Genomic DNA, 10,041 nt, shown 5'->3' on the forward strand with positions numbered 1-10,041 from the left:
ATTATTATTATATATATCTATTTAGTCTGTGCTGTCTTGTCTTTCCCTTTTACTATCTATGCCATTCCTACTGCCAGAACTGCCAGGCTGCGTGTTATTATAATGGCAAGACACAGCTTCCTGCATAGCATTCGCTATCTGTACCCGCACCCACATCTTAATATTCACTGGCAGTTGCTTCATTTCCGGCAGGAAAGACAGAAGAAACAACCTATCACTGTCGCTTTCCCCCTCATCAGCCATTTCGATGGGGAATGTGGGCATTTCCAATTCCTCAGGGGCAGGTATGCCATCAGAACTGGACTTTCTGTGGCGTTTTTTGCGAGGCTTCTTTACTTTTACCACCTTTTGGAATTGACTGTCGTCGTCGCCGTTGTCCACTTCGTCTGGTGCGTCATCGCTGAAAAGATTTATTTATTAATATAATAATTGAAAAATATAAACTCCCTCAAGTATTACCTTGTAGCGGCTCAATGTTAGTGTTACCTACAGCTACGCATAAACAAACGTTGGCCCCGACACCCAGTGCTAATGATTTCTTAGTCGCCCGCTCCCTGTACTGCTGTGACATTGCGCTCACAAAGATTTTAATCTCAACTAACAATAATTTCATTTCACTTCGTAATTCTAAGTATTATTGTAGAACTGCCATAAGAGTTTATTCATATATGTGTTTAACGTTAATATCTACAACCTTACCTAAGATGTCATATTTGCATGCCAGATTCTGGTAGATAAGATAGGATAAATTATCATGAATAATATATTATTACTTCCTGTAAACCACTTTTTAGGCAAATTAAAAATATTTGTATTTATATTTACACGTCTCCATATTCTGTTAATTCACTGTCTTAAGTCAGAAAACAGCTGATCAACAAGTATGTATATACTACAATAGCACGGTACTTATTGGCAGATATAGAGAAAATAGTTTATTTGTTACATTTTTTTATAAATATTAATAATTTAACTGAAAAGATGGCAACAGCGTGCACTATTAATGTTACTAAGTTGTATAAACAAAACGAAACAATATTCAGAGCCGCTAAACACATGTGTAACCGTTTAGCGTTGAGTGAACAATTTACAATTTCATTTGCTGATGAGATGAGAGATTTCATTTTCAGATGCTTTTATAGATAACTTACTCTTCACTAACAGTCCCAGTGAAACCTCCGAGGAAACTCATCCTTTTGAAATATCTGTACACCCTCCGGTTGATCCTGACGCCGGTTTTTCGAGCCCTCAGCTCCCTGTTATAAGCATCTCTTAAGGATCGCCATTTTCTTTGCAATTGCAGTACTGAAAATATTAATTTATTTTTTATAACGATGGTAAGCCATTGAATATTTATCCATAAAAAAAAATTCCACTTTTTTTTCTAACATTACAAAAAAAAGTGGAATTTTTTTAAAGATTAAAAGGGTAAGCCGTTTACTATTTACCCTTTAAAATTAAATCATACTAATAAACATAGTAAAGCTTACTCTATTACTTGATAAAGACGAAATCAAAGTAATATATCTTTATTCATGTAGGTCTATTACAGACTCTTACGATATGACAAATCTACCGTCAGTTCGGAGTGCTTTCAAGCTAAGAACTGACAAGAAACTCACCTCTTAGTCTTTTCAAATTCAATTAGAGAGAATTAATTAACGGTTTTGACAAAAATGCAAAAAAAAATTGTATTTTGTCAGAAGGAAATAACCCAATCAGTGGCTGTAACACGTAACGATCTCCATTCCATTATAATAAAAAAAAAACCCTGTTTGTAGCAGTAAAAAACTACAGTTTAAACCTGCTTTAGTTATTGTACAGATAAAAAAAAACTTGTCAAAGTCACTAGTAAATAACTGCACTTGATATCTAAAATCAGGACTACTAACTGTGAATTTATATAAAAAACAAAATATTTTTATTCAAAGTAATTTTTATTATATACCTATATTTAATCACTAATTAATTTCCTCAAACAACGAAATGTTCATTTCAATACATCCCAAGTTATTTTCCTGTAATATAAAACGCTGAAAGTATCTTAAAAATTAAGTATTTGTATTTATACATATTTTTAAATATATCGGTAAAAACATTGAAATAGTTTTAATAAAACAGCCACATTAACCAGTGTCCCATTAAAGATAGAATAGAATAGAATATCCTTTTATTTGCATTATACAGAAAAGAGAAAATATACACCTAAACATGTATCAATACATTTGTATAAATGCCACAGACCAAAAACTTTCTATAACAAATACAATATGGCGTCAAGCACAATAAAGATGTCATAACTGAATTGAACGCACCTTTGTCGTAAGCGGTGGCTTTACTGAACGTCTCCCAGTCGTGGTATATCGTTGCACCGACTTCCTTCCACAACGCTAATTTCTCCTCCCTATCAGCTGGAGTGTCAGTCTTATACAAGCCAGGCCGCTTCTTGATCTCTTCAATCAGATCGGCCGGGTTGAAAAACGACATTGCGACAAAAAAACGCACCGTCCTGTAGCGCGGCGCGACGCGACTGCCGCGCCTTGACGCGTTTATGCGCACGCGGAGGCTTGGCCAATCGGCACGACTTGACTATGCGACTGCCCTGTCGTGCTCACGTCAATTTTGTTGCATGACTCTAGTTTATTCGTCTGTCATTTTACTTATACTCTTTACTAGTTGTGCTTCGTGAAATTTATAGCCTATATGTTATTATAGGACCATGTCTTATGGAAAGTGTATAATATGAATGTGGATGGATATAAAGGGAGGGGACGCCCTAAGAAAAGATGGATGGATTGTGTGAAAGATGATATGAATAAAAGAAGAGTATGTTTAGATATGACGACCGATAGAGATCAGTGGAAGAAAATGACATACTGCGCCGACCCCAAATAATGGGATAAAGGCAAGGCAATGATGATGAAGCTATATTAGTGTAAAGTTTCATCAAAGTATGTTCAGTAGTTTTTGCTTAAAAGAGTAACAAAAATCCATCCATTCTCACAAACTTTCGCTTTTATAATGTTATATAATAAGATAGCACCAATGACCGATTGTTTTATTATTGCCTATATTGATCATTGTGTGTGTATTTAAATTATTGTATCTCCTAAACACACAAAATTCTTAAAAATGTATTTTAAACCATGAGATAGGTATAAGAAATAACGTAAGTTTCTTGTTCGTTCTTCTTTTGACGAGTCTGTGTTCGGAATGTTGACCCTAATAAATTAGTGCTAGTTGGTAGTATGTATTCACACGTTTGGATTTGAACAATGTAAACTTACAAGGATTATTTAAAAGAGCAACACACAAGTTTCTTGCTCGTTCTGCTTGTGATGAGACAGCTTTCTGAATGAGCGGTAGATTAAAAAAAATATGTGTATATAACTATTCAAAAGTGCTTAAATTAAGTTTACTTGACTAAAGGATGTTCTATTATATTCTAATGTGGTGTAGTGGTGGAGTAAAAAAAAATATGACTAGTCAAAAGTGATAACTTAATTTGATTTCTTTAATAAAATACTATTTAATTTCTTTAAAAATACTATTTCTACTTCTATTGTATATATTGGGCGTGTACCGAATTTGAGACTATAATGACGCAGTATGTTAAACCGTTATAAAGGGACATACATACATACAGACATAGGGCAGTCGTGTATAAATTACGTCACCCCTCCAATCGATCGTCCAATTCAAACGGGAATCGAAATTACGACGGTCTGAGCCGAAGTTCGAATCACTAGCGGTGCCCTCAGACTAAAGTCGTATCCGTCAGGCGGGAGTTGGCCTTCAGCCGCTCCATAAGTCCTTCCGCGGGTTTGGAGTGTCATCTGCACTCGCCTCCTATCGTCCGGTAAAGCTGTAAAGGCCAGCTGCGGCCAACGGCATTAGAATAGATAGTAAAAAAACAGTTTCAGTATTTTTGAATCGAAAACAACATAAATGTTTAAAAGCATTATTGTCAAAACTGTCGACCCGACCCGGCTTCGTACGGACTCATTACAAATCATTGAACTTCTCGGCTTGTTCTATACTATAACAAGCATGTATTATACAAGTGAAAAAAAAAATGCAAGCTTATAACGTTGCATTTTTTTTTCACTTTGTCCGGGGTTTATGTTATAGTATACTAGCTAACCGCCCCGGTTTCACACGGGTGTACATGTACTATACATATAAACCTTCCTCTTGAATAACTCTGTCTATAGTGGAGACTGCATTAAAATCCATTGCGTATTTCAAAAGATATAAACGTACAGACAGCGGCGACGACTTTGTTTTTATTATGGGAAAAATTAGGTTTCAGACCCCCTTCTTATAAATTTTAACTGTGTCTACTTTGTACCTATTTTCATTATATAAATAAATCCAAGGTTATAATATGAATCATGACCAGATAACAGTAGTGAGTAGGTATTTTAAATTACTAGAAAATTCCATTATCACTATGGATTTACTTAATTATAACTAATACACAAATAATTAAGATTATTCCATACATAATATGACAAATACATTACATAATTTCTGTTTGCTATACGATAATAGAATGGAAACTAGAACGAAAGTAATTATTGGATTATTAAAAACATTTTTAGTAGTTTATTTTATAGCTAGCTACTCGCCCCGGCTTCGCACGGGTGTACATGTATTATATATAAACCTTCCTCTTGAATCACTCTATCTATTAAAAAAACCGCTTCAAAATCTGTTGCGTACTTTTAAAGATTTAAGCATACATAGGGACGAACCGACAGCGATAGCGACTTTGTTTTATACTGTGTAATGATTTTTAAACAGAAAACTCTGTTCTTAAAAGAGTTATACTTTTTAAAATTTACATCTTTAATTGTATTAAAATTATTATAAAAGTATATATTATGTGTTTTCAATAGTTTTCAATGATCATATCCACGGATCTCTCTGAGATACAAACAGCGTCCGCTTCCGCAAAATAGGCATTTTAATAAAAATCTAATAAATTTTCATTTATTTATTATTAATTACTAAAACGAACATTATTAAAGTAAAAAGAACAATTTAAATTGCTATTTAGGTATTTAATTATACGAAAATATTGTCTTTCGAACTTAAGTTCATTTTTAACCATAATTTATAATTATATATACAGGATTTTAATGAATAACCTATCCGTCAGATAGGAGTTGGCCTTCAGCCGGTCCATAAGTCCTTCCGCGGTTTGGAGTGCCATCTGCACCCACCCCCTATCGTCCGGTGAAGCTGTAAAGGCCAGCTGCGGCCAACAGCATTAGAGTAGTCAAAAAAAAATGAACAGCACCACTGACATCACATCATCACCGCTCGTGGCATCACTTAAACTTGCCATTCCCGAGGGCTACGATGATATGCCTACGTACCCAGTAAGTTCACTGCTATATCTCATCAACATATAGATAAACAATAATTACACAATGGAAATTTATCAAATGTTATGTTAACAAAGTCTATAAAAACTATAAAACATTTTTAACGGATGGCTTTTTTAATTATACATATACACAATACGCGAGTAAACTCGCGGGCACAACTGGTGCTTATATAAAAGAGCAATAGTTATACATTTAATGCATATTACTTATATACTCCGCTATGTAATTAAAATAGATATATAAACAGCATCGTTTGCTATTCGTTTCCTTTTTTCATTCTGCTCAGCTCCCAATAATACTACATAGCTTAAGTTATTTCTTAAGAAAATATCTATCCCAATTATATATAATAGCCAATTGAATTTTTAAAATCCGTCCCATTGTTTGAAACTGAGCTATTCGTTTTGAAAACTCCAAGCTCTTGGACTATACATGTTAACGACCAGCAGTCTGAAAATAGCTAGCTAGCTCTTGGACTATACATGTTATTAACGACCAGCAGAATGAAAATAGGCAGCTAGCTCTCGGACTATACATGTTATTAACGGCCAGCAGAATGAAAATAGGCAGCTAGCTCTTGGTCTATACATGTAATTAACAGCCAGTAGCAGTCTGTCAGTCGCTTTCAGGCTCTTCCTTTACATCTACAGAAATGTCTTCTTTTACATATATATATTTTATATTAGGAAACTTCACATCATCGGTATCATTGCAGTCGTCAGTTTGTATGGCCATATCTCTTGTTCTCGAGTTTGTAGCGATTATCTCGTCGTTGCTTGAATTGTGAGGGAGTTGCCGCGTCGGCACTGTGTTGCGTCGTAATTTTGGTGTGTATGTTATCATACACGGCTCGAAATGTAACGAACAGACAGAATGGGAGTCAAATCTCTTCTTAGGGTCCGATAAGTCCGGCCTGCCGATCAATTTTGCCCATGTGTCACGTCTGGAATCAAAACAAAACTGGTCTAAAATTGGGGATGAATGTTTGTTTGGGTCTAAAATTGGGGATGAAAGTTTGTATGGAGAAGTAATTTCTCAAATATAGGATTAGAAAAATCGTCGTAATCCAGAAATAGGCAATTCAAAGTACTAATACTATGCAGACAAAGTTGAGGTTATCAAATAGTTTTAAATGACTTTATTGAACGAATAAATCATACAAAAGACAGTTACGGATAGATCTATTAAAACCTTTGCCATGAATAAAATAATGTAACTCCTGTTGGCATCAGCCGCCTTGTTATTTTAAACTAGCTAACCGCCCCTGCTTCACACGAGTGTACTCGTATACATATAAACATTCCTCTTCAATCAGTCAATTGCTAAAAACTGCATTAAAATCCGTTTAAAAGATCTAAACGAACAGACCGCGTAACCGCCTTCATTTTATACTATGTAAAGATACATAAAAATAATCAAAGAAAACACTAAACTCACCTTTTTTTATCAGCAGGTAAATGGAAAAAGGAAAGATTCTTGTCTCTCCTCTTGCTAGACCTGCACCCGTCTACTGAACATAAAGTGCCACTGATGTAATATACACTGTTTTTGCTAGCCATCTCGACAAACTACGTGCGCATCGCACGGCGGTCTGCAGCGAACTGAATTTTATGGGTCGGCCAGGCCCCGGCTAGGGTTGCCAACATTAGAAAGTTTTACCTCGAACAAAGGAATTAAAAATTTCGTACATTTTCTCATTGTCTTCTTGCAGTATTTTAGCGACTTTTTAAAAATATATTTAGTATATCTTAACCTCCATATTAAAATGGTTTCAGAAATGATTCACAGACTTATTATTATTCAAATGTATTTTCGCAGTTAAACTTTAATTATTTTAATAACAGAATTATGTCATTTGTTTTTATTACAATATATTTTTACAGACATTTTATTATTTTCATAAATGAATAAAATACTAAACGATCGATGTTTTGTGATTCGCTCAAAAATTTTTAACGGATTTAGATGAAACTTTACAATAATATATTATAAATGAATAACGCATGTATATAGACGCGTGTTTGTTAGTATTTTAATATATCATAAAAGTATTGTACACATTTATGAAGTGTGTATGATTTATATTTAAATCATCAAATAAACTATTTATCTATGTATGAACTGTTATATCATATATATGCTTAATAATATATATACATATATATAACTATCTGACCGCGAACTTCGTAATCACACTTGACATTTATCATTATATTTTATCCAATTTACATAACATCTTTTTAAATTATATGCCTATGTGTTATTGTCATGTTAAACATGTTCTGTTACTGTAAAGTTTCATCTAAATCTGTTTAGTTGTTTTTGCGTTAAAGAGTAACAAACATCCATCCATACTCACAAACTTTCTAGTTTATAATATTAGTAAGAAAAGATTGACAGTTTGTATGGGAAAATAAAATGTTGTTTTTGATATACAGCAATGAATGCTGAATTCCTTAATGTTGAATACTAAAAATTTTTATATATATATATTCTCGCAGATATCAGCAATGAATGGATATGGGAAACTAAAAATAATTAGTCCCCAGGATATGGGAAACATTACGACTCTATACACAAATTAAATAATACAAACAGACAAGATATAAATTTATACATTTTATATTTATGTTTTACGATTCTTTTTTTAATTACCGGTGTGTATGTGCCTACTTGTATATTTAATACTAGCTGACCCGCACAACTTTGTCTGCTTTTCATTTCTCCACCTTTTGCCATATTTTTCATTGCAGCTCCGCTCCTATTGGTCGTATCGTAATGTTATATAGCTTAAAGCAGTCTTCGACAAATGGACTATCCAACACAAAAATATTTTTTCAATTCGAACCAGTTTCCGAGATTAGCGCTTACAAACAAACAAACTCTTCAGCTTTAAAATATTAGTATAGATATGTAGTATTGACTGGGTATGTACCGAAATGAATAATAATTATAAATATTATACTACTATATGTAGTAGGTATTTCAATCTGTCTGTACTTATATGCAAGTGAATATAATATTCTATTTTCGTTGAATTTGGTTTACGAATGAAATATAGTTTTTACTATTTCTATGTTTATATTTGTTTTTTTTTTATTAGATTTATCTCGTGACACTGCCCGTGTGGAAACAGCATAAATCACACAAAGTTCATGAATTTGGATTAGAGAGGAAACTAGTTTTGTACGATTTCTATAATCATAGTTACTAGATTTATCCCATGACTCTGCCCATGGAAAACAGCCTGGAGACAATACATAAATAACTACACAATATTCATGATTTTTCGACCCCGTTCTTGTCATATTTGTGGAACACCCCACTCCCTAATGGACGTGACATGATTTGCAATATTACAAATAAAAATTATTAAATCAAAACAACGTATTTTAAACTCTAAATAAAAGAGCAACACGCAAGTTTATTCCCCTTTCTTCTTGTGATGAGACGGCTTCGTGAATAGCTGTAGACTAAAAAATGGGTATAAAATAATCAGAAGTGCATTGCGAATGCAATATGGGATCCTAATTCCTAACTTCTCAAACAGCAGAGTACTATATCCAAATTACAAGTAAAAGATCGTGAAAGTCGCCATCTTGAATGTACCATGTCAGGCCGACCACCACGCAATACTCCCCTAAAACCTACACAGTTAATTTCTGGTAATTTCGTCAATACGTATTTGAGACTTGTCGTTTTGCTCATCTTATGATCCTCCGTGCATATATTACACCGTCAGAGCAGGCGGTTGCACCATTAAAAACCTATCCTAAACATAAACTCACTCTCAAATCCACAATTGAAAGGTCGTTGAGGTCGCCATCTTGAAATGAATTGGTGTAAATACAACTCAGTAGTTCAGTACTCACCTGTTTGTTATATTTTGGGAGCGCGGCGCGTGCATGCGACGTTGCCACACCTCCATCCACAGTGGCCGGTGACGGGCGACGTTGCGAGCCCGCTTCGCCATGTCGTACCAAATAAATATTTCACGTTTGATGCACTTTTCATGTTGCGTTTTAGGCGTATATAAACATTTTATTATTGTATTCAGTACGCAAATAATTTTATTCAAATATTCACGAAAGGCAATTTAGTTTACAATGCCTGGATGTTTATTTAAAAAGATACAACGGTGTTGGTAGGTACCTACTGGCTGTTGTTAAAAATATATAAAAGCAGACCTTTTTTCTCCGTAAGTTGCCTTCTTTTTAATATTATAATCGCGAAAGTTTGTGAGTAAGGATAGATGGATGTTGTAGCAGTGGGAAGAGGGTAAAAAAATATTTTATGGGCAGACGTATTCGTTTACCTTCACACGTCTTCGTTTGTTACTAGGGGAACTCGTAAAAATAATACGTGGTAAGGTATTTACTGTGACCGTGACTTCACCTGCAACAATTTCAAAAAAAAAATAGTTTATATGTTATTTTGATGTAGTTTCATCAAAAGCATAGTTTTTGCGTGAAAGAATAACAAACATATACTCACAAACTATCGCGTTTATAACATTAATAGTATTGAGATTACATTTTTCTGCCTCTTTTATTCAAATATACCAACCGAAATGTGGGCATGTCAATAGTTTTTTTTTATGAATGATTACGGAATGGAGCACCCTCTACGCTATCCGCTTACGCTG

General features: G+C 34.0%; 2 protein-coding genes across 2 annotated transcripts; both read right to left on the bottom strand.

The window, feature by feature from the left end:
• Positions 1 to 2,523, bottom strand: LOC131848903 (uncharacterized). Its single transcript, XM_059198863.1, has 3 exons — positions 2,316 to 2,523; positions 1,152 to 1,305; positions 1 to 400 (listed from the first exon to the last, which is right to left on the bottom strand). The coding sequence occupies exons 1-3, from the start codon at positions 2,485 to 2,487 to the stop codon at positions 22 to 24; spliced, it is 705 nt and encodes a 234-aa protein (XP_059054846.1). The 5' UTR covers positions 2,488 to 2,523; the 3' UTR covers positions 1 to 21.
• A 3,263-nt stretch (positions 2,524 to 5,786) lies between these two features.
• Positions 5,787 to 6,980, bottom strand: LOC131848902 (THAP domain-containing protein 11-like). Its single transcript, XM_059198862.1, has 2 exons — positions 6,834 to 6,980; positions 5,787 to 6,339 (listed from the first exon to the last, which is right to left on the bottom strand). Exons 1-2 carry the CDS (start codon positions 6,953 to 6,955, stop codon positions 6,012 to 6,014), a joined length of 450 nt encoding a protein of 149 aa, XP_059054845.1. The 5' UTR covers positions 6,956 to 6,980; the 3' UTR covers positions 5,787 to 6,011.
• Between the last annotated feature and the right edge of the window lie 3,061 nt (positions 6,981 to 10,041).

The sequence above is a fragment of the Achroia grisella genome, unplaced genomic scaffold, assembly GCF_030625045.1.
Source record: "Achroia grisella isolate CSIRO2021 unplaced genomic scaffold, CSIRO_AGI_Agris_v1 utg598, whole genome shotgun sequence".
NCBI lineage: Eukaryota > Metazoa > Arthropoda > Insecta > Lepidoptera > Pyralidae > Achroia > Achroia grisella.

What these genes read in the sequence shown, in the direction of transcription:
- LOC131848903 (XM_059198863.1), bottom strand. Translation starts at nt 2,487, where the DNA reads ATGTCGTTTTTCAACCCGGCCGATCTGATTGAAGAGATCAAGAAGCGG. An exon ending in AGCCACCGCTTACGACAAAG is followed by an intron (nt 1,306 to 2,315) that starts GTGCGTTCAATT and finishes TAATATTTTCAG; the next exon opens with TACTGCAATTGCAAAGAAAA. An exon ending in ACTGGGACTGTTAGTGAAGA is followed by an intron (nt 401 to 1,151) that starts GTAAGTTATCTA and finishes AAATCTTTTCAG; the next exon opens with CGATGACGCACCAGACGAAG.
- LOC131848902 (XM_059198862.1), bottom strand. Translation starts at nt 6,955, where the DNA reads ATGGCTAGCAAAAACAGTGTATATTACATCAGTGGCACTTTATGTTCA. An exon ending in TTACCTGCTGATAAAAAAAG is followed by an intron (nt 6,340 to 6,833) that starts GTGAGTTTAGTG and finishes TTTTGATTCCAG; the next exon opens with ACGTGACACATGGGCAAAAT.